This window comes from Microcaecilia unicolor, chromosome 11, assembly GCF_901765095.1.
Source record: "Microcaecilia unicolor chromosome 11, aMicUni1.1, whole genome shotgun sequence".
Taxonomy (NCBI): Eukaryota; Metazoa; Chordata; class Amphibia; order Gymnophiona; family Siphonopidae; genus Microcaecilia; species Microcaecilia unicolor.
In genome coordinates, this window is record NC_044041.1 from 82436103 (window position 1) to 82460457 (window position 24355).

At 45.8% G+C, this 24355-nt stretch overlaps 1 protein-coding gene across 2 annotated transcripts in view; it reads right to left on the bottom strand.

Annotated features, from left to right (window-relative positions):
• Window positions 1–24355, bottom strand: part of ZFR2 (zinc finger RNA binding protein 2) — a 324672-nt gene that overhangs the window by 124739 nt on the left and 175578 nt on the right. For both annotated transcript variants that reach the window (XM_030220048.1, XM_030220047.1), the window contains exon 10: window positions 12410–12555. In XM_030220048.1, the coding sequence (XP_030075908.1) occupies window positions 12410–12555 (146 nt within the window). The remainder of the gene's footprint in view (window positions 1–12409; window positions 12556–24355) is intronic.

Genomic DNA, 24355 nt, shown 5'->3' on the forward strand with positions numbered 1-24355 from the left:
CTAAAGGCCCCACTAGGCCTCCCGGGCCTATACCGGCGAGCCTCCTTAAACCGACCTCGGGAGGAAGTACCCCTGAACGCCGCCTTAGGACGAAAATCCGGAAGACGAGGGGCCTTGGCATCGCTGAGACCTTTTACCAACTTATCCAAATCCTCACCAAAGAGCATGGACCCCTTAAACGGAAGAGAACAAAGCTTAGCTTTGGAGGCCGCGTCTGCGACCCAACCTCGCAACCACAGCGCCCTACGTGCCCCCACCAGCATAGCCATATTCTTGGCCGAAGCACGGAGCAAATCATAAAGCGCATCAGACAAAAAGGAGGATCCCATTTCCAATTTGGCTAATTCCTGTACCCCGGAGGTCCCAACCTCCACCGAGTCATCAAGGAGTTTCTCAGCCCAGCGGAAACACGCCCTCGCAACCAGCTCCCCACAAATCGAGGCCTGCAGGGCCAGGGCCGACAAATCAAAACTCCGCTTGAGGAAGGCCTCAAGTCTCCTATCCTGGGGATCCCGGAGAGCAGTCCCCCCGTCCACCGGTATAGCCGTGGCTTTGGTGACTGCTGTCACCACCGCATCCACTGTGGGGGCCTTAAAGGAATCTCTATCTTCCTGTGGGAGCGGGTACAGCCTAGACATCGCTTTAGACACTTTACAGGGAGAATCCGGCGAAAGCCACTCTTGAACTACCATATCCCGGATGTCCTTATTCATGGGAAAAGACCGAGCCTGCCGCTGGATCCCCTTAACCAAGGGATCCACCTGCCTAGCTTCCCCCAAAACCGCCTCTGGCTGTTCGAACTTAAGGGTGGAAGAAACCTGCTCAATGAGCTCCGCAAGCTCCTCCCTGTGAAAAATTCTCACTACAGAAGGATCCTCCCCAGGGACCACTAATTCCGGCTCTTGAGGACCCTCAAACCCCTCAGGATCCGCGCTATCACTCAAGGCCCCTTCAGATCCTACAGGGGAGAATCCCTCCTCGTCGTCCCACTCAAAACGAGGCCTCTTAGCCGGGGTCGCACTAGCCCCCTCCCCCAAAGGTGGGGGTCCCGCCTTCCAGGCTTGAAACAGGGTCCATACAAAATCCGGAGGAAAGCCAACGCCTCCTGGACCCTCCGGAGCCACCTTCGGGGCCGATCCGGGAGCAGCCGGGCCACAAACAGCTGATTCCGCGGGACGCGCAGAATCCAAAATGGCGGCCATTCCCGCCAAAACTAAATTCGTTGAAAACAGCCCTGCCGACGTTGCTGCTACTCCCGACACCCCCGAACTAGCAGGGGCCTCCGCTATCAGCACCGGGGGTGCCGCCACCGGCGCGACCTGCTTCGGATCGCCGCACAGCCGGCACTGCCCTCCCGGCGCCTCTATACCCCGACGCGAGCACGCGCGACAGCGAAGAAGTTTGCCCGCCATAACTTCAAAGCCCTGACCGGCGCAAACCCTCTGTTTCACCGCTTTCTCCCACAACAATTATCCTCCCTGCTCTCTCTCTCTTTCGCCAGTAATAGGAACGGGCCTGCGTCCGTTCCTATGTAAAGAAAACTGCAGACGACTCTTAAAGGGATATTACCCACAAAACTGCAGACGGCTCTTAAAGAAATATTACCAATTTCTTTTTGGCAGCTGAAAAGTGGGGGCTCTCAAGGCTACAATCAGAGAAAGCAGCCGAGGCACAAGCTGCCAGCGTCTCCAAAGAGAGCAGCACAGGGGGAGGGACCTGAAAACAGGTGTGACACCCCAGGGGGGAAAACTGGGCCCCACCAGACCCAGGGCCCCGAAGCACTTTTTTTTTTTTTTTTTTTACCACGTACAGGGAATACTCCCAACCAACAAATAAGGAAATAAGAGGAGAAACCCCCTTAACTATAAATTCAAACTACCTCACCAGACTATTGAAGACTGCACAGGCTGTCCATCTACCTCTGCTGAGACTGAGAAAATACTGGCTAGTGAATGTACTGCACAGGTTATATATACAGTATTCAAAAGTTCAGTGTTTCTCAGTCTCCCTCTGCTGGTAGGAGGACATAACCCATGCGTCTTGACCGGTCTGGAGGGTCGTGGAGGAAACCTTTTTTTTTTTTTTCAATACAGAATGCTTTCTAAAGCACCAAAAAATATCAGGAAGGCTATGGGGCGAGGGACTCGGCCCCCCGAGTGTAACACCCATGAGGCACTAAGAGACCCCCACGGGCCTCTACCTCTGTGAACCAGGTTTTTCTTTTAAAGATGCACAGAAATAATTAAAAGAACCTTTTACCACAAAGAGAAATAGAATAAAGAAAAGAATGAGACTGAAGGGCTCACCACCTTCCACCTGCTGGAGACTGAGATTACTGGATCTTTCTCTAGCTGGCAAGGGCTCTTATTGGCTCGCTAGAGTCACAGTTTTTTTTCTCAGTCTCCACCTGTTGGAAGGCGTGCACAACCCATCAGTCACATTCTGGGCCGGTCTGGAGGGACGCTAAGGAACTCCTCTTACTGACTTACATTCACTCTGCAGCTCCTCAGTACCTCTCCACTCTTATCTCTCCCTACACTGCTCCCTGGGAACTCCATTCACTGGGTAAATCTCTCTTATCTGCACCCTTCTCCTCCACTGCTAACTCCAGACTCCGTTCCTTTTATCTTGTTGCACCATATGCCTGGAATAGACTTCCTGAGCCGGTACGTCAAGCACCATCTCTGGCCTTCTTCAAATATAGGCTAAAAGCCCACCTTTTTGATGCTGCTTTTAATTCCTAACCCTTATTGACTTGTTCATTACCCATGTTTTCTCATTCCCACCTTAGTAATTCCCTTATCTCTTATTTGTCCTGTTTGGCCTAATTAGATTGTAAGCTCTGTCGAGCAGGGACTGTCTCTTTATGTCCAGTGTACAGCGCTGCGTACGTATAGTAGCGCCATAGAAATAAGTAGTAGTAGTATATAATAAACTCTTGCCATAAGTGGCAATAATTCTGATGAGATCTTTACATTTTTAGTCAAACACTTTTTAAAAAGGTCAAATGGCGACATATCTTGGACCTTTGGAAAGTCCAAGATCCTAAAGTTAAAACGCCTAGGAGCTCATTGTCACGTAAAGCCTTAGCGTTACCCCTACCACCCACCTGGAGTTAATCCTGTGGCCACCTGGAGTGTCTGGGTCCAGCACTGCCCAGTGCCCACCTGCACCTGTGTACATGTCCCTTGTGAAGAAACTGAAATATGGATCAATTATAAAACTAACTAAACATTTGCTTACTTCCTAGAAAGTACCTGGGGAGATCAAGGCATATATCTGTTCACAAAGCTTCAGCGAAGAGATCTCTCTCTCTCTCTCTTCTCCCTGGCTGGGACTGAAGCAACAGCCAGCATCTGCTGGGTAATTTCAAAACTCCAGGCCAATCAGAGCCCAGAACAGTCAAGTTTCAAATAAAAACTGGTTACATCACTACAGGCACTTCCTATTATCTGTGTGTCAACTAAAAGGAAGAGAAGTCAGTCACCTGCAACAGCTTTACAACTAGAGAAATACTCTTTAGAATTAATTTAGGCAAGAAAATATCCAATACATTTTACAGGCTTAAAACACTACTACTACTACTTATTTCTAAAGCGCTACTAGACGTACACAGCGTTGTACATTTGAACATGAAGAGACAGTCCCTGCTCGACAAAGCTTACAATCTAATTAGGACAGACAAACAGGACAAACAAGAGATAAGGGAATATTAAAGTGAGGATGATAAAATAAGGGTTCTGAACAAGTCAATAAGGGTTAGGAGTTAAAAGCAGCATCAAAAAGGTGGACTTTTAGCTTAGATTTGAAGACGGCCAGAGATGGAGCTTGACGTACCGGCTCAGGAAGTCTATTCCAGGCATATGGTGCAACAAGATAAAAGGAATGGAGTCTGGAGTTAGCAGTGGAGGAGAAGGGAGCAGATAAGAGAGATTTACCCAGTGAACGGAGTTCCCGGGGAGGAATGTAGGGAGAGATGAGAGTGGAGAGGTACTGAGGAGCTGCAGAGTGAACGCACTTATAGGTAAATAAGAGAACTGTATGCAGAAACAGATAGGAAGCCAGTGAAGTGAGTTGAGGAGAGGGCTAATATGAGCATAACGACACTGGCGGAATATTAGTCGTGCAGCAGAATTTTGAACAGATTGAAGAGGAGAGAGATGGCTAAGTGGGAGGCCTGTGAGAAGCAAGTTGCAATAGTCTAAGCGAGAGGTGATAAGAGTGTGGATGAGGGTTCTGGTAGTGTGCTCAGAAAGGAAAGGGCGAATTTTGCTGATATTATAGAGAAAGAAACGACAGGTTTTAGCAGTCTGCTGAATATGTGCAGAGAAGGAGAGGGACGAGTCGAAGATGACCCCAAGGTTACGAGCTGATGAGAGAGGATGAGAGTGTTATCCACAGAGATAGAGAATGGGGGAGGAGGAGAGGTTGGTCTAGGGGGAAAGATGAGAAGCTCAGTCTTGGTCATGTTTAGTTTCAGATGGCGCTGAGACATCCAGGCAGCAATGTCACACAGGCAGGCTGATACTTTGGCCTGGATTTCGGCTGAGATTTCTGGTGTGGAGAGGTAGATCTGGGAGTCATCAGCATAAAGATGATACTGAAAACCATGGGATGAGATCAGAGTACCAAGGGAAGAAGTATAGATGGAAAAAAGAAGAGGTCCCAGGACAGATCCCTGAGGTACACCAACTGACAGTGGGATAGAAGTAGAGGAGGATCCACTAGAGTATACACTAAAGGTACGCTGGGAGAGATAAGAAGAAAACCAGGAAAGAACAGAGCCCTGAAATCCAAGTAAGGACAGCATATCAAGGAGTAGGCTGTGATCAACAGTGTCAAAAGCAGCAGATAGATTGAGACGGATGAGGATAGAATAGAGACCTTTGGATCTGGCCAGGAACAGATCATTGGAGACTTAGCAAAACTGTTATTGTTTTGCTGATTGTACATTTTTTAGTTCATTGTTCAATTTTAAAGACAATAAATAATTTATTGTCTCTGTCTGTCTGGACTGATAAAGAATCCTGGTGGTTTATGTGTGTGAGTGCGTTCTGGGAACTGTGGGACCACTGGGAGTGTGGCTCCAGTAACCTAGAAATCATTGGGGATAACTGGAGAGCAGGAGACTCAACCAGAGGCGGTTGTGATCCAGTAGTTGGGAGGAGGGTGCTAGTGCACAGCACAATTGGCAGATGCAGGCGGACCTGAGCTATGCTGGGGAGAGACCCTCTAAGTGGCCGCTGGGTAACCCCAGGTGGGTGGCTAGGCGTTTCGTGACACCCCTACACTGGTATACCCTCCACCTACCTGCTGGGTCCTGCTTGCCTCTGGCCAAGTTCTCCCACCTGCGTTATTTCCCTGGTGATTTCTAGCGGCACTGGGGCCACAATCCTAGGGGTCCCACAGTTCCTAGAACACACCCACAGAACAAGAACACAAACTGGCAGGATTCTTAGTCAGTCCAGGACAACGCCAACAAACTAATAGGTTTATTAACCAAAAAAAACACAACAGTGAACGGTAAAAGTTTAAACAGCAAACAGGAACAGGTAAAAACAAGGATTTGGTATTAAATCTTGCTGAACACTTTTTACTAAGTAGTACCTGAGAAGGTCAGGAAAAAGAAACTGCTCACGGGAATTGAACAGGGCCTCATCATACAGGTCTACTCCCTCCACTTTTCCAACTGAGAATGAGGAGTTCTAGCACATTCTGGGATAGGTCTTTGGCTTCAGGGCCAATCGGGGCACAGAAAATTAGCACTAAGGATGTGTGACCAATGACACTGCAGGTTATCTTTCTCTCTTGGGGAATGTAGCTAAAAAGAAAACAGAACTCTGTTACAGCTATAATGCAGAGGTCAAACACCACCTGCTGGTCAACCAAAGGAAATACCCTGAAGGGAAAACACGACATAATGGGGCAGCAATACAAATCACAAAGCATAGGAGCCCCCTGTTCCACCACACTCATTTTCAAAGCATTTAGTATTACAAAGTTCTACAGGTTACTATGTAACTTTGTAAGTCTAAGTGTTTTGAAAATACGCCTCCTAGTGTAATTCTCCATAAATTTGATCCTTCTAATGGACAATGTCTTATCCTTAATCAAAGTATTACTGACTGTTTTTATAATTTCCACCTCCTTTTCCAGGATATCAATTTCCCCTTTCTGTGTCTCCACTTGTTGCTCAGTTAACTGGGTTTTATTTTACAACTCTTGCTAGTGTCTTAAGGTCAGTAGAGCAAGCAGCAACAGAGGGATCTAGTCTTACCGATATATTCCTCAAGGAATCCAAAGTAATAACTGTTAGTGTTTGCAGAGGTGTAGAAGGATCCAAAGATGGCACGGGGGGTAAAGATGTTGCCAAAACTGTTTGGGCCCCCCAATCTAAGGTCAAGTCTCTTCCAGAGCCAAGGCAGCACTCCCAGAGTCACTCTCCTGCTCCGTAGGTGCAGCAGGCCCCACCTGAAACTGATCTATGACCTCCAACATGGGCAATTCCAACTCTGCTCCGAGCAACTGTCCTGCAAAACCTACTTGCGGCTGTCGGCAGGGGTTGAGAAACTTCTCATCTGCCAAGTGGCTTGCACTTCCCCCAGAGAGTGGCTCCCCGCTTCCTCCAATTTGCTGTGTCATGAAAGTTTCCAGAGTCAGCTAAGAAGCAGTTACCAAAGCTATAGGGGTGTGGAGCACCACTTTCCCCTTCTTTTTAGGAGGCATCAGCTAAAGCAAGTAAGGAAAACTCAAGAGATGCTGGAGCATTCGCGATCAGGGTGCCTCCATTGGCTCCGCCCCCTCCCACAAGTGAAATAATTCAAACCATTGCAACACCTTACCATTAATGCCCAGGGCTTCTAAACGATTCAAAAGTATCCCATAGTGCACTGTATCAAAAGCTGCAGAAACGTCAAGAGTCACCATGAGAAACTCAGTTCCTCTATCAATACCAGCTCTAACAGAATCCAACACTGATATCAAAAGAGTTTAAGTATAATGTTTTGATCTAAAGCCAAACTGAAAGTCAACACACACTATGGAGCTCATTTTCAAAGCAGACTTAAAAAAAGTTCCATAGGTACTATGTAACTTTTTAAGTCTAAGTACTTTGAAAATACGCCTCCATTTGTGTCCAAAAAACTTGTAGCTGAAATAACACTACCTTCTCCAACACCTTGGGAAGAAAGCCAAGAGAAGATATTGGCCGATAATTGCTAGGATCATTAGGATCTAAACTCACATTTTTTTTTTAATAGTGGATGCACTACAACCTCAGAAAAAGACTTAATCATCAAAATAATAATGATGTCAACTATTTCTGGTTTCAAAACTTAATCAGAGAAGGCGAACATGCATCTATAGGACAAGGATTCACATTTAAGCTACTCACTATAGCTGAAATTTGTTTTGGAGTAACTAGAGAAAAGTCTTCCCTAAACAGCAATGTCTAAAGGACTATCCTGTGCAGGTAAAGGAATATTCTCAAAATAATTCACAATAAAGGAAACCTTATTATTAAAAGCCTTAGCAAAATCTTGTGGCTGGAGTGCCAAATTCAATTGACCAACTGATCTAGTAGTTCATTTCCGTACAGTAACAAAAGGTTCTTTTGGAATAGATGGAGTAGTGGCCTAAACAGGGCAGGAGCAATCCCCAATGGCTTTTGCCCCTGTCTCCACTGACAAAATGGCTGCCAAACAGGGAGGCTCTGTTTAGTGGTGGGGGCTCTGTCTGCTCCCGGGGGGTGGGGGGGGGGGGGGTGGAGTAGATCGTGTTCAGAGTAAAGGGTCTGGCCAGTTTTGAACCTAAACCAAATGGCAAATTTCAGCTGCAGTTTTGGATTCGGACAAAACCGAAAAACTCTGTTTCAGTTGGCCTCTACTCCACAGTCATAGCAGAACTCACAGCCAGCAGTTGCTCTGAGACGGGAGGCAACAAAATGGCCACTTTTCCCTCTGACAGGAGCCTGACAGAATGGACCTGGGAGGTTTCATATCCTTGGACAAAGTTCTCTCATTTTCAGTCAGCTCTGCTGAGCTTTCTTTGCATTCTTGACTAGCCAGTTGATCCTCTGTGACGATTACTGCACTGCCTGGTGTTCCTCCAATAGCTGCTGCAGTGAGGGCAGCATTTGTCATGCTCTGCTAGGGCCTCCCATCGCTGTGGAGCTCTTCTTAGGCTGTGTCACTGGCACTACTGACCTCCTGCTTTTAACAGTACATACAGTTCCAGCACTGTCAACCACATGCCTCAACATCAACCGAAGAAGCTCCTCCAAGTCCACGGGAGAAAAAGGTTCCACCAGTCTCCACTGTAATCATCAGTCCCTGAACTTACCAGGTAGCTTCCCTACCAGGAATTCAGGTCTATCAGCTTTTTATACTTTTTATTTCTTGGGGGAAAAAAGGGGGGAGGTGGAATACAAAGGAAGGCAGTAGCAATGGGGGAGGGGGGAGGCAGACTTAGACATCTAATTTCCTGAGGTGGACCTGTAGCCCTAAATTCCTTCTGCCTGCACTGCTCAACTGGCTACCAGTTCTCCAACTGGGCCAAAAGCCGCCCTACGCTACCCGTCACCATCTGCTGTAGACAGAGAAATACCAAGGAACTGTCTTTGCATGGGTGATCCTGCATAGCAACAGCTCAAAACAGTTTGTTCTTTGTCTCCATCTGCTGGTAAATGGATGTAAACTGCAGGTTCTGGCCTGGACTGATAAGGATGCAAAGGAATTTTCACTTTCATTATTCTCCTCCATCAAACCCCCCCCCCCCCATTTTGTAGAACTCATATTCTGTGTTCTCAATTTCAGAGCATTTTTGGATACAAATGGAAAAAAAAACATTTTGAAAAAGGCATTACTAAAGAATGAAATGTTTTCATTGGGGAAATCAACCCAAACTGCTTATGCTTCAGCTCTATTACCAACTCTATACTGTCTGCATAAACCTGATCAAACATTTTCAGAATATACTCCTAGTCTCTGTTGGAAAGTCATTTACAGACTAGGTTCATACTACAGCAATAGCAGCTAGTCTAACATATACTATATATATATGTAACCAAAAATAGAAGTCCTAGGCTTTAACTTACAAAATACATTAATCTGGAAGCAGGCCTCACCATCCTAGAAAAGAGGCAGACATTGAACACATGGAAAGATTATACGTCCAGTTCTGGAGATAGGGTACAGGCAGCAGTAGCAGTCAGTAGATAAGAGGCCTCTTAGTTACCTTAACCACAGAGATATTATCTTAGCTGTTTATATTCTTTCCCCAAATCCCTCAAGACCAGTCCAGATGTGTGGACTTAAGTTCTTGTATCAGCAGACAGAGAACTACCAGTTTGATGACATCACCCTATACAGGGTCCTTTGCATTCCACAATCAGCCAGTATTGCTGTAAGAAAGCCACATAGAAACATATCCCTTCACCAAAACAAGATGGCAAAAAAATAAATAAATAAACCAACAACAACAACTGGTTACCAAGCCATAAATCAGCTCGAGTTAATATCAAAACTAATTCAGTAATTTATTCCTAGATCCTAGCGGGGACAACATCCCCTAGCTTCCAAATCTAAAGACATGCAGTTTACATGTGGGTTCTAGACTGGTCTGGAGGGACTCAGGGAAAGAAAATTAACAGAGGAGATCTAATTTCTCCTTCCTCTTTGTCCCTCCAGATCAGTCTGGACAAATGGGAAGTACCAAAGTAACTGTAGGAACTAGATAAACCTGACTCAATATGCTTGCCCCAAAAGCTGCATCCATGTAATGGTATAACAAAAGAATTCAAAGATAACTAGGCAGCTGCCCTACAAAAATCCTGCAGAAGAACCAGGTTAGACCCTATCTAAAAAGAAGCTTGGGCCCTAGTTTGGCATGCACTTTTAGGGCTATGTTCAAGGGGTGGGCCGTGCCCAATACACACTGAAGCAATGCCCTCCCCTAATTCAGCAGGCCACCATAATTTCCAACAATGGCCTGTCCTAAATCCAAAATTCCTCCTTCTCTTTCTTGGGTCCAACCACTAAAGTCCATGGTTCTCCACCAGTAACATTCAAGGCATACAGCACATCCAACCAAAGAAGCCACTTTGAATCCTATCTCCAGCCTCCCAATATACCAGAAGAGATACTCACTGGAAAACGTGAAATGGGGACACAACTTTAGCAAAAAAGAAAGACAAACCAGTATGAACCACCACACTCTTCTGCATAAAGCACAGCCAGGTTGTAATGTTAGGGGGAGCAATAGGTGTCAGTGTGAGGCTGAAGGGCTAATCCACATAGGTGTCATTTTATTCACAATCCATTTGGGGGAGTAGCTGCTCTTCTTGCATCCCACCTAGCTACACCTCTGCTGTTCTGGTATCACCAGAAAGGGCTCAAACAAGAAAGGGTCTGAAACCTCGAGATCCTTCCGGTGAAACAGATCAACACAAGGAACACAAGTCTTCAACATGACGTCCCTAAAGGGATGCTTCCCAAAGAGGATCCAAGGATACCTTCACCAATGCTGAGAGAATAAGGCTTAGGTTCAATAGGGCACCACAGAATGCCAGGTGGCTTTAAATATTTTATGCCCTCAAAAACCAACCATCTGATTAAGCTGCCAAGGGACAGCCCTGCACTGGTCTCTTAACACAGAATAGTTATTGTCTGTACTTCCCAGAGCTCAGGGTCAAATCCTCATGCAGGCCATCTTGAATAAAATCTAAAATATGTGCCAGCAAAGACCAAAATGTCTAATATGATGGATCTTGAACTACACCCCACAAATTGTCCAAAATATGACATATGACAGAGAAGTTGACCTTTTCCTTGAATGAAACAAAGTCGATATTACCCAACTGATCTAGAGATGGGAACAGCTAGTGAGGTAATTAAATTTGCTGATGACACAAAGATATTCAAAGTTGGTAAACCACAAGAGGATTGTGAAAAATTGCCAGAGGACCTCACGAGGACTGGGCATCCAAATCACAGACGACATTTAATGTGAACAAATGCAACATGATACATGTAGGAAAGAGGAACCCAAACTATAGCTACATGATGCAAAGGTTCCACATTAGGAGTTACCGCCCAGGAAAAGGATCTAGGTGTCATTGTTGATAATACACTAAATCCCTCTACTCAGTGTGCAGTGGTGGCTAAGAAAGCAAACAGAATGTTGGGAATTATTAGGAAAAGAATGAGAACAAAAGTGAGAATATTATAATGCCTTTGTATTTCTCTGTGGTGTGACCGCACCTCAAATGTTATGTGAAATTCTGGTCACTGCACCTCAAAAAGATATAGCAGAATTAGAAAAGGTAAAGAGAAGGGCGACCAAAATGATAAAGGGGATGGGACCACTTCCTTATGAAGAAAGGCTAAAGAGACTAGGGCTCTTCAGCTTGGAGAAGAGACAGCTGAGGGGAGATATGATAGAAGTCTGTAAAATAGATGTGAATCGCTTGTTTACTTTTTCCAAAAATACAAGGACTAGGGGGCACACAATGAAGCTAAGTAGTAGTAAATTTAAAACTAATCATAGAAAAAAAAAAACCTAAATTCGTTGCCAGAGAATGTGGTAAAAGCAGCTAGCATAGCAGGATTAAAAAAAGGTTTGGATAATTCCTATAATGTTTTTAGTCTAATGCATTACACCAATGGTCTCTAATTGTTCTCATACCTCACACTAACACTATCTGCTTTTGTCTCACTAGAATGTAAACCACACTGAACCCTGGAAAGGGGATATTAGCGGTATACAAGAATTGATCTGAATTGAATTTTTAAAAAGTCAATAAACCATTAACATGGATTTGGGAAAATCTACTGCTTATTTCTAGGATAAGCAGCATAAGGAGAAATTAGGTCTCACCTGTTAATTTGCTTTCCTTTAGCCCATCTAGACCATCACAGATGAGTTACGCACTCCTACCAGCAGATGGAGATTGAGAATACACTGAACTTCCAGTAGACGCATAAGTGGGCTGTGCAGTCCCGGAAGGGGCTACGATGACCAAGGTCGAGGTAACTGCCCCGCCCTCCCGCTAGGCCGCTGCCAACTCATAGATGTAACAAACAAAAACTGTTTTTATTTTTAATGCGATTGGCCAAAGCTACTGTCTGCACTTGATTCCAGTATGACCACCTCAGATCAATATCCAGATTGCACAGGTATAGTGCACCTACCATTTGCTGGAGTGTGAAAAATACTGTCTGGTTGTGGACTGCACAGGACTCTATACAGGGTGACATCATCAAACCAGTGGTTCTCAAGTTCCATCTACTGGGAGAAAGTATAAACCAACACATCTGGATTTATCTGGAGAGACAAAGGAAATTACATTTGGACTCCTCATGCAGAATGTAAAAGTGGAGTTTTAAGAGTCCCTCTGAAACCAGCAACTTGCCTCATTTCCATGTGCCAGCGTTGTTCTTCCTCCCTTCGTCTCTTTAGCATCTCCTTCTGCTTCTGCCGTTTCATCTTCTCTTCCTGCAACCTGCGGGCTCGGTTACTGGGTTTGATCTCCACTGGAAGATCAGGATTCACTTTCTTCTGTAGGACAAAAAGATATATAGGACAAATATTTTAGCTAATCAACTGCCTACAGAGAACATCAACACAGTATGTCAGAATAAACAAAGAATTTAGAGAATGACAAGCATTTACCATGGATTCGGGAGCAAATCTTTCTATCGCCCTGCAAGAATGGTAAAAAGCATTGCTCCCGCAGTAAAAAGAAAAACCCAAAGTTACCCTCTCTGAAGGTCCAGCATCTCTGTGTCTTCCAACCCCCCTACCGCTGTATGGATTTCCACAGGCCTGATCTGGGGCCGCTCTTCTGCCCGATCCTGCCTTCTGATGCAACGGATATCCAAATGGCAGACAAAATGTAATGTGGACAAATGCAAAGTGATGCACATTGGGAAGGATAATCCAAATCATAGTTACCTGATGCTAGGGTCCACCTTGGGGGTCAGCAACCAAGAAAAAGATCTAAGTGTTTTTGTAGACAATACACCGAAATCTTCTGTCCAGTTGTGGTGGCAGCCAAAAAAGCAAACAGGATGCTAGGAATTATTAGGAAAGGAATGGTAAATAAGACCAAAAATACAATAATGCCTCTATCTCTCCATGGTGCAACCTCACCTTGAAAACTGTTTTCAGTTCTGGTCGCCATGTCTGAAGAAAGATATAGCAGAATTAGAAAAGGTTTAAAGAAGAGCGACCAAAATGATAAAGGGAATGAAACTCTTCTCATACGAGGAAAGGCTAAAGAGGTGAGTGCTCTTCAACTTGGAAAAAGAGACAGCTGAGGGAAGATATGATTGCGGTCTACAAAAACCTGAGAGGTGTAGTAGAAATTAATCGATTTGTACTCTTTCAAATGTACAAAGACTAGGGGACAATTAATGAAGTTACATGGAAACACTTATAAAACGAATAGAAGGAAATATTTTTTTCACTCAACCAATAGTTAAGCTCTGGAACTCTTTGCTGGAGGACGTAGTAACAGCGGTTAGCACACCCGAGTTAAAAAAAAAAAAGATTTGGACAAGTTCCTGGAGGAGAAGTCTATAGTCTGCTATTGAGACAGACACGAGAAAGCCACTGCTTGCCCTGGGATTGGTAAGTATGGAATGTTGCTACTATTTGAGCTTCTGCAGGTACTTGTGACCTGGCTTGGCCACTGCTGGAAACAGGATACTGGGCTAGATGTACCACTGGTCTGACCCAGTATGGCTATTCTTATGTTCTTATGACTGGGATTTATCTGAATGTGGGTATAAGCATCATTTAAGTCCAGAGAGCATAACCAATCATGTTCATGAATCATAAGAAGTAGGGTGTCTATGGAAGCCATCTCAAACTTTTGTTTTGCCAGATATTTATTCAGAGTCCTTAGGTCTAGGATGGGATGAAACTGTCTTCTTAGGAACCAGTACGTACTTGGAGTAAAATTCTCTCCTGATTTTGCCCTGGTGGCACAGGTTCAACGGCTTGTAGAAGGAAGGAGACCTCCTGTGTAAGTAATTCCTGGTGTTAAGAGCTTAACCTTGATGCTCTCGGTGGGCACTTTGGAAGGGTGCTTTCAAATTGCAAGGTGTAGCATGTTCAGATTATTTTGAGAACTCAGTCTAAGGTTACAAGGGACCACCTCTGTTGGAAAAATGTGGATTCCCTCTTACTGGAAGGTCATCTGAACAGCTACTTTTGAGGTCTCTGCTGCCACAGGTGGGAGTGAATACTCTGGGCTGACTGGGATGGAAGAGAGGAAGGAGGAATTCTATACTTTTGAGAGCAGTAAGGCCTCCATTGCCTTCCACCCAAGTTCCTCCTAGAGAGGAGGCTGTCCTAGAAGTACTGCAAAAGAAAACAGATCCCAGACATATTGCTCCAAAAGAAAATCTCTTTATTCAAACAATCATCCTACGTGGTCCACATTTTGCCCACTCATGGGTTGCTTCAGGAGTACAATACAAAAAACAATCAAAACAATATAAATCATAAACAGACAAAATACAAAATTTTAATACATATCACAAACATTAAAAGTGTGTGGGATCTAGAAAAAACATCATGTGCACTAACAATGAGAACTAAGATCACCAACTAAAAGTACAAACATATAATCATGCTATCAGAATCATAAGTAGTAACAAAACATAATGAAAGTCTGTGCAATATGTTATTCCATTAACAGCTTTATAGATGTATCATTAATCATAAAAACAGGTATCCATTGTACATACAGGAGCATGCCATATGTGTATGTCAAAACATCAAGGTGAGGGAATGTGGGATACAAATGCAATAAATAAAAAGTGCTTAAACACATATTTTGTTAAAGATTTTTTAACGTACCCAGAAGCGGAAAGGCTAAAAGGATCCGCAATCCCAACTAAAATATGCAAAATGCTCAGCAACACTATAAAAAGGAAAAGCAAAATTATGCTAAAAGGAGCAATTAGATCCTACCTGTAAAACTGACTTTTGTTTAGTCCCTCTAGATTGGCACAGATGGGTTATGCATGCCGACCAGCAGATGGAGACCGAGAACAAACTGAGCTTCAAGTGAGCCTAGAAGTGGGCTGTGCAGTCCTCAGGAAACCAGCCTACTCCTAGCAAAGCAGATGACCCACAGGACTAAACAACAAAGAGAAAGCACTCCAATAGGAAATCAAAATCTCCATCCTATTTCGCCACTTCGATCCCCTGACTGAAGCTGTCTGCACTACTGCTGCAGCCAAATAGGAGGAACAGGATACACTAGCCACAACCACCTGCAAGAAGGCCTGTACGGGGCTGAATCCAAACACTCCTGTGTCTTTATTTTTTATTTTTGGTAGAGTCCCAAAAAAGAACCAACACTTCATGAAAGCGCCAGCTACAAACACACAAAAAAAAAGAGAAAATGACGAAACTACCATCTGCTGGGAGGGCTCTGTGCCAGTCTAGAAGGACTAAAGGAAATCCAATTAGCAGGTAAGATCTAATTGCTTCTTCCATAGCAACCCTCTAGACCGGCACAGATGGGAGGTACCAGAGCAGTGACCATCATGGGTGGGACCCATGGAGCCTCACTGTCAACACCCTGGCTCCAAACCGCACATCCCGACGAGCAAACACATCGAGGCGATAGTGGCGAGTACAGGAATGAAGATAAGACCAGGCTGCAGCCTTACAAATTTCCATTGGAGAAACCAATGAATGCTCCACCCATGAAGCTGTCAAAGCCCAAGTAGAATGGGCCTTCAAGAAGGAGGGAATAGGCTGTTTCTGAAGTAACTAGGCCGAGGCTACCGCCTCGCCCTTTTGTGAATCTCCAACAACATGAACAGATGATCTGAACGGTGAAACTCCAGAGTCATCCTCAAATAGCGAGGGCTCCCTGGACATCCAAACAGTGCAAGCACTTTTGCTCCTCCGAGCCAGACCTGTCCCCCAAGACAGGCAGGGAAATCTGCTGATCTGACATGAAACAGAGAAACCACCTTAGGCAGAAAGGAAGGAGCCACCCAGAGAACCACTTTCTCCTGAAAAAAAAAGGCTCCCTACAGGACAGAGCCTGCAACTCGGAAACACGATGACCCAAAGAAGGCCTCCAGAAGCACAGTCTTCAATGTCAAATCCTTCAGGGTACAGGACCCCAAGGGCTCAAAAGGTGGCTCTACAAGAGCGGACAACACCAGGTTAAGATCCCAAGGTGGAACAGGTGTATGAACCTGAGGACAATAAGACATACGTCCCGAAAGAAATGAATCACATCAGGAAGGGACCCCAGAGTATGTCCCTGAATCAGGCCACCGCTGCCAGCTGCACCTTCAAGGATGAGAAAACACCAAGCGATTCCCAAAGCAATCATGGAAATGAGCTGCTCGCAAAAACAGTGAGCAGCTCGGTAGGAGGGAAGCCAATCTGTCAGCTGAGCATGAGAAAAACAGCCAGTTGAACATGGCTGTTCTGCACATGTTCAGAGCAGCACCTGCTACTGCTTTCATACATGCATACAAGCTGTGTGTATGGAAGCTGGCTTTTTTTCCACCCAAATATGTGGCACAAGCGGGGACAGGGAGAGGCACAGCAGTGGTCCTTCTGGGCAGGATGTCATAGAAGCCGCAGAAGAAAGAGGGAGGAGGGCGACTGATGGCTCAATTTTTTTTTTAATACTGTTGAAAAGGCTGATTTTTTTTTTTTATGAAATTAAAAAATTAAGTCCAAGCAATTTCACTTGTACAGAAAAGTGTTTCTAAAGGTAACAATCTTTTACAAAGAGATTCTCAAAAAAAAAAAAAAAAAAAAAAAAAATAAAGGAAAATATGATTACTCAAGTCCACAATATTGGACCCAAGACTGAGTAAAGAGGGAAAATAAGAAAAAAAAAATAAAGGCATATTATACCTGAAGTACATGAGCTAGATATTTACTTTATGAAGAGCCTATTCGATCTCCTGATGTTCTCTTAGTTGCCAAAAATGCTGACAAGTGAGATGATTCAAAGAAAAATATTTTACATCTTTATATCTAATGATACATTTATATGGGTATCTTAGAAAAAAGGTTCCACCTATTTGTAAAACCCAGGTTTCAGCAAAAGAAACTGCTTACATTTAAGCTAGGTATCTCTTGAAACATCAGGAAATAATTGAATCTTAAAACCTAGGAATAATTTCTCTCTATTTTTAAAGAACATCCTCAGTAACCATTGTTTATCAGGAGATAACGCCACTGAGGAAACCAATGTCGCTGCAAAGGCTATTTATGAATCAGAAGTTTCTAATATTGCGGAAACGTCCAAAAGTTCTTGTTGGTGCTCCACAGCTTTGCTTGGCAGACAGTAAACTTATGAAAAAGGAGGAAATTTGTCATCCATTAAACCCAAAATTTCTTTCATATATCGCTTCAACATTTCCAGGGGCCTTACTATAGGAACCCTTGGGAAACTGAAAAAGTGTAGGTTATTACTGCTTGCAAAAAGTAGAAATTAGACCTTACCTGCTAATTTGCTTTCCTTTAATCCCTCCGGACCGGTCCAGGATTGGACTGATGGGTTGTGCTCGCCTTCCAGCAGGTTGGAGACTGAGAAAAAACTCTGACTCTAGCGAGCCAATAGGAGCCCTGGTCACGTGACCATAGCCTCAGTATTTGAACAACAAAGCAGAAAGAAGAAGAACAATACATTCTGTGCCTCAAGGAATTCCAGCAACCAGGGAGCACAACTGATAACGTGCTCTAATAAAGGCTCACCGACAACCCTCACCAGAGAAGCGGTATGGCCTCACTATAATGGCTCACCACATACTCTCACCAGAGCAGCGGTATGGCCTCACTGTAATGGCTCATCGACTACCCTCACCAGAGCATCGGTAAGGCCTCATTATAATGGCTCACCACATACCCTCACCAGAGCAGCGGTATGGCCTCACTGGAATGGCTCACCACGTACTCTTACCAGAGCAGCGGTATGGCCTTAACAGAAGAACAATTTTTTCCTCTTTTTTTTTTTTTTATAACTAACTAGAAAAAAACAGCTCTGCAAACAAATAGAACATGCAAATCTAGACAGAAAGCTAGAACAAGGAGGGGCCTGGGCTGGTCCGGAGGGATTAAAGGAAAGCAAATTAGCAGATAAGGTCTAATTTCTACTTCCTTAGCATCCCTCCGGACCGGCCCAGGATTGGACTGATGGGACGTAACAAAGCAGTAGTCCTACGGGAGGGACCCTAGCAAACCCGCCGTGAGCACTCGGGATGCAAAGACCGCTTCCTGTTTAGACTGAATGTCGTGTCTGTAATGTTTAGAAAATGAATGAAGAGAGGACCATGTCGCTGCCTTACAAATCTCCGCAGGCGGTACCAAGGAACACTCGGCCCAGGACGCTGCTTAACCTCTAGTCGAATGAGCTTTAACAGCTTCTGGGACTGTTTTACCTGCCAAAAGGTAGGCCGACGCTATCATCTCTTTAATCCACCTTGACAATGTGGGTTTAGAAGCCGACAACCCCTTAAGGTGACCGGCTACGAGTAGAAAAAGACGGTCTGTGCGACGGAAACTCTCAGTAACTGAAAGATATCGTTTAAGCACTCTCTTAACATCCAGAGTATGCAACCGTCTCTGCTCCTGCGTCCCTGAGGCCGACCCCAGAACTGGAAGAAAAACTGACTGGGACAGATGAAACCGTGACGAGACCTTAGGCAAAAAGGAAGGAACAGGACGAAGCACTACTCGCTCCTTAGAAAATTCCAGAAAAGGAGCCCTACAGGAAAAGCTTGCAACTCAGAGACCCTCCTAGCTGAAGCAATAGCCACCAAAAACACTGTCTTTTCAAAGAGCATGCTTGCAACGGCTCAAAAGGTGGCTTTGTCAGGGACGAAAGAACGAGATTAAGATGCCAAGATGGAAATACCGATCTTACCGGAGGACGAAGAAGGCTGACTCCCTTCAAAAAAACAGACCACATCAGGAAGACTGGTGAAAGATTTTCCCCGAATCCGACCTCTGAAACAGGAAAGAGCTGCCGCTTGCACCTTAAGAGAGGAAAGAGATAGCCCTTTATCAAAACCTCGTTGAAGAAAATCTAACATCTGAGGCACGGACGCCCGAAACAGAAGAATGCTAGACTCTGCACACCATGCCTCAAAAATCCTCCAAGTGCGAATGTAGTTTAGAGAAGTGGAACGCCGATGAGATCGAAGCATGGTGGAAATCACTGGTGCTGAAAAACCTCGTTTAGTTAAACGGGCTCGTTCAAGAGCCAAGCCGCAAGACAAAATAGAGCCGGATCTGGATGTAGAATGGGTCCTTGTACCAGCAGAGCCCTGTGAAGTGGGAGCCGAAGAGGAGCCGCCACCGACAGACGTTGCAGATTCGCGTACCACGGACGCTGAGGTCAGTCCGGTGCCACCAAAATTACCGGTCCTCCGTGTTCCTCGATCCTCTGAAGGAGGCGACCTATGAATGGCCAAGGAGGAAACGCGTATAGAAGTTCGGAGGGCCACTGCTGCAAGACAGCGTCTACCCCTGCTGCCCTTGCATCCCTTCGGCGACTGAAGAATTGAGGGTACCTTCGAATTGAGACTGGTAGCGAACAGATCGAGAACTGGAGTGCCCCAGCGGTCCACTTTCAACTGAAACGCCTGAGCACTGAGAGCCCATTCTCCCGGATCGAGAGTGTGGCGACTGAGAAAGTCGGCTTGAATGTTCTCCACTCCTGCTACATGTGAAGCTGAAATGGCCGTGAGATGAACCTCTGCCCAGGCGAGGAGAGTCTCTGCCTCCCGACACAGTAGACGGCATCTCGTTCCCCCCTGACGGTTGACATAGGCCACTGCCGAGGCATTGTCCGAAAGCACTCGCACCGCTTTGCCTATCAGGAGAGGAGTAAAGTGCTGCAGAGCTAAACGCATCGCTCTGGTCTCCAGAAAGTTGATTGACTGAAGTGCATCCCAACGAGACCAGAGGCCCTGGGTCCATTTGTCTAGGCAATGCGCCCCCCAGCCTCGGAGACTGGCATCTGTCGTTAACGGTATCCACCGAGACGATTCCAAAGGCATTCCTACTGTGAGATTCTTCATCCATAGCCACCAAATAGAGAGCTGCGTTCTCGGTGGCGAAGAGGCAGACGTCTCAGCAGACAGTCCCTCTGAGATGACCATCGGGATAGAAGAGACCACTGAAGAGGACGCATATGAAGCCTGGCCCAGGGCACTACCTCTACAGTGGCCGCCATGGACCCTAGAACCTGAAGATAATCTCGAGCACACGGACGCTGCTGCTGAATAAAGTCCCGTATCTGAGTCCGGAGCTTTACAATCCTGGCCTGCGGTAGAAAGACTCGACCGATGTTTGTGTTGAAGATGACTCCCAAATACTCCAGAGACTAAGGGACTAACCGACTCTTGGCAGCATTCACCACCCAACCTAGAGACTGCAAGAACTGCATCACTCGACCTGTGACTTGACAACTCTCTTGATAAGACTTCGCCCTGATTAACCAATCGTCTAGGTATGGATGAACAAGAATTCCCTCCTTTCTGAGGGCCGCGGCCACCACGAACATAACTTTGGTAAAGGTGCGTGGGGCCGTCGCAAGACCGAAGGGTAAAGCGCGAAACTGGAAATGCTGCCCTAGAATTGCAAAGCACAAGAATTTGTGGTGTGCCGGACGAATAGGGATATGCAAATAGGCCTCCGTGAGATCTAAGGCTGTCAAATACTCTCCCTGGCGGACAGCCACTATGACCGATCGCAGGGTCTCCATGCGAAAGCTCGTGACTCTGAGAACTCAATTGACCACTTTGAGATCCAAAATAGAACAAAAAGAGTCTTCTTTCTTTGGAACTACAAAATAAATGGAATACCGGCCTTGCCTGTACTCGGAAGGAGGGACTGGGCAGATAGCCTGGAGATCTAGAAGCCTCTGTAGAGTGTCCCGGACAGCCCTCACCTTGAGAGGAGAGCGACAGGGAGACTCCAGAAAGGCATCTGAAATAGCCTTGCGAACTCTAAAGCATACCCGTCTCGAATGACCTCCAAAACCCACTGATCTGAAGTGATGTGGGCCCACCTCTGATAGAACTGAGAAAGACGAGCTCCGACAGGGACCAGAGGAGAGGCCCTCGCACCTTCATTGGGCAGGACGGGTCTGGGCTCTAAAACCTGAATTGGAGAAACCCGCTCCTCTGCGAGAACCCCGAAAGAACTGAGCCCTATTGTAAAAACGAGACCTGTGAGGTTGAAAACCCCGACCAGCCGGAAACCTACGGAAAACTCTTCCAGAACCTCTACCAAACAAAGAACCTCTTCCAGACAGCCGAGGCCTATCTTGCGGTAGGCGAGGAACCTTAGCATCTCCTAAAGAATTAACCAATTTATCTAATTCCTCTCCAAACAAGAAGGAACCTTTAAACGGAAACTTACTCAACTTTGATTTAGAGGCCGCGTCTGCCGACCAGCCTTTCAACCACAGAGATCGGCGAGCAGCGACTCCCAAAGCCAAAGACTTAGAGGATGCTCGCAGCAAATCATACAGGGCATCAGCCAAAAATGCCGCCCCCGTCTCTATCCTAGCCATATCAACATCGATAGCTTGAAGATCATCCGTAGACCTGTCCAGGACTCTCTCCGCCCAATGAAAACAGGCTCTAGCCACTAAAGAACCACAAATGGCAGCTTGCACTACTAAAGAAGAAACATCAAAACTATTCCTGAGCAGAGAATCTAACCTTCTGTCCTAACATCCCAAAGAGCTGTTCCACCCGTCCACTGGGACCGTATTACGTTTCGTACTGCCAACACCACTGCGTCTACTACCGGCACCTTAAGCTTAGCTCTATCCTCCTCTGGAATCTGATAGAGACGAGACATAGACCTAGTCGGCCGAAAAGCCGCATCTGGAACCTCCCATTGCGCTTTAATAACATCCCAAATATCCTGATGCATGGGAAGAAGTTTTTGCTGCGGATCTAGATCCCTTAATCAAGAAGTCTACCTTACGGGTCTGAGCAGGTGGCGGAAAGAACTTCAAAGTTCAAAGTAGAGGAGACCATAGAATGAGCTCCTGCAAGTCAACCTTTGTGAAAAACTCTAGCCACTGAAGGATCCTCCCCCTGGAAAAAGCTGCAGCCTCAGGATCTGAGAGAAAAAAATTAGGATCATTCCAGACATTTTCTTCCAATTCCTTCTCCTCCTCTAAAAAGGGCATTTCTTGATCCTGATGTGACCACAAATCCACTTGCAAATCACTTTCTCTAAGTTTTTTAGCAGGAGGAATAGAACTAAGAACTTCACCTGAGACTCTTGCTCCTGAACTGACCGTCTTTATGCATAAGAAAGCCTGGTACATCTGGAGAACAAACTCAGGAGGAAAACCCCCTGCCTGAGCGGTTCCAGACTGTACCAAAGGCTCTGTAACAAGATCCCCCACATTATCCAGGGTACGAGAACCCATGAGCTCATGTGACGGCGGAGCCACAGACAAAATGGCCGCCGTTCGCGCCACTTTCGATGTGCCAGCCGACGGAGGCGCGCCTGACTCCTCCGCAACTAGTGAAGCGGACCGCAACTGCGAAGAAACAGGAGCGGCCGAAGTAGATGCCAAAACGGAAGGAAGAACCGGCCCAGAAGCCACATCTAGCGCCGTACAAAATTTACAGGCGCCAGAGGTGCCAACCCCCCGGTGCTGACAGACCGCACGACACTTACGTTTTTCTGTCATGTCAGAGACGCGCGTGCACGCGCCGTAGCGATTCACACCTTTAATAATAGCTGAAGAAAGACTCGCGAACAACAGAGAGCGCCAAAAAATAAGAGTTCCCCAGTTAGACGAATAGAACCAAAAAGCCAGAGCTGAAAAATCGATGTATCGCTTTTTTTTTTTTTAACAGAAAAAACAGCTGAGCTGCTAATAACAGACAGAGAGACAAAGCACTCAACAGAGCTGCCTGCTCGTTATCTTAAAGGGGAAAGCACTGCTTTACAGAACTTTAAATAGGTTAAACTATACTGGCTGCCTCTCCCAAAGGCATAAACCCTTTTCTTTCTTTTTTACAAGGGTAGCCCTTCCCTCTATTCAATATTATAACTTTAGTATGAGGAAGATGGGGAGGAAAAAGGGGGAGGGACCCGGAAAAACCGAGTATAACACCCCTGAGGCTGACACAGTGAACAAATTATAAGAAATAACAAGCCTCTAAATAATTCCTGTGGCACAGAATAAAAAGCAAAGAACACAGAGAAAAACTGAACAACTTTGGAAAGAGAGACTAATGGGCTCACTTCCTACCTGCTGGGAGACTGAGAAAATACTGGGGCTAGGGTCCACGTGACCGGGCTCTATTGGCTCGCTAAGAGTCAGAGTTTTTTCTCAGTCTCCAACCTGCTGGAAGGTGAGCACAACCCATCAGTCCAATCCTGGGCCGGTCCGGAGGGATGCTAAGGAATTTCACATTTAGTTCTTAAGTTAGTCAAATCTTTAACCAATGAGGTCTGTAAATGTTGAACATTAGAAAGATCTTTATCAATTTGATTTACTCGAAAGAGTAACTCCTGTTTCAGTTTTTTCTACTCTCATCTTTACTTTAGAAAGCCTCTGTGAAAGAACACCAGTTTGTGAGAAGAGAGTCTTACCTAGGTCTGAAATTAAATACCATAAAGAGTCTAACGTTACCTCAGAAGGCTTCTTTTGCAAAAATTCAGGAATTGTGACACCCACAGATTCAAAAGACTCACTTATCAGTCCAATTTCAGGCATTCTTCGCTCCCCCGTTTTAGATGCTGCAATGTTGTTCACTCGAGGACTCAATTCCAACTTCTCTCCTCCAGTCTCCCCTTGGAGTAAATGAGCCTCACTCACGGCAGTACCCTGCAAATCTCCCGCTAAAGGTGCCACCAGCTCTAGAAGGGGAGAGCTCGATTCTCGTGGCTGTGGGGGAGGAGCTCTTCTGTTAGGGCTCAGACGTCTCTAGCACTGGAGACACCACCATTCCCCCTGTTAGAGCCGGCGACTCCACTGGGACCGCACCTGACCTCTGCTCCAGCCCTTGACTTCGCAAATGGCGGTCCACTGGACCTATAGTGGGTTCAGGCGGCTGGAAGGCTCGAGCAGCTGCCTTTCCCCGACGCTTAGGCATCTCGGGACAAGCGGAAAAAGAGTGAAGTCTGCCGCACTTCAGGTACGTGTGGTCATCTTCAAAGGCTGATTTTCTATGGGGAGCTGACAGACTTCAGCAAGGGCTGCAGTAGATCCAGACATATCAACAGGACAGTTGGCTGTGCTGTGTGAAGCCACAAGATAGAGCCCAGCAGCACAAACGTGAAGAACACTGTTTACGGCTGCTCCAAACCTCCCGGTAAA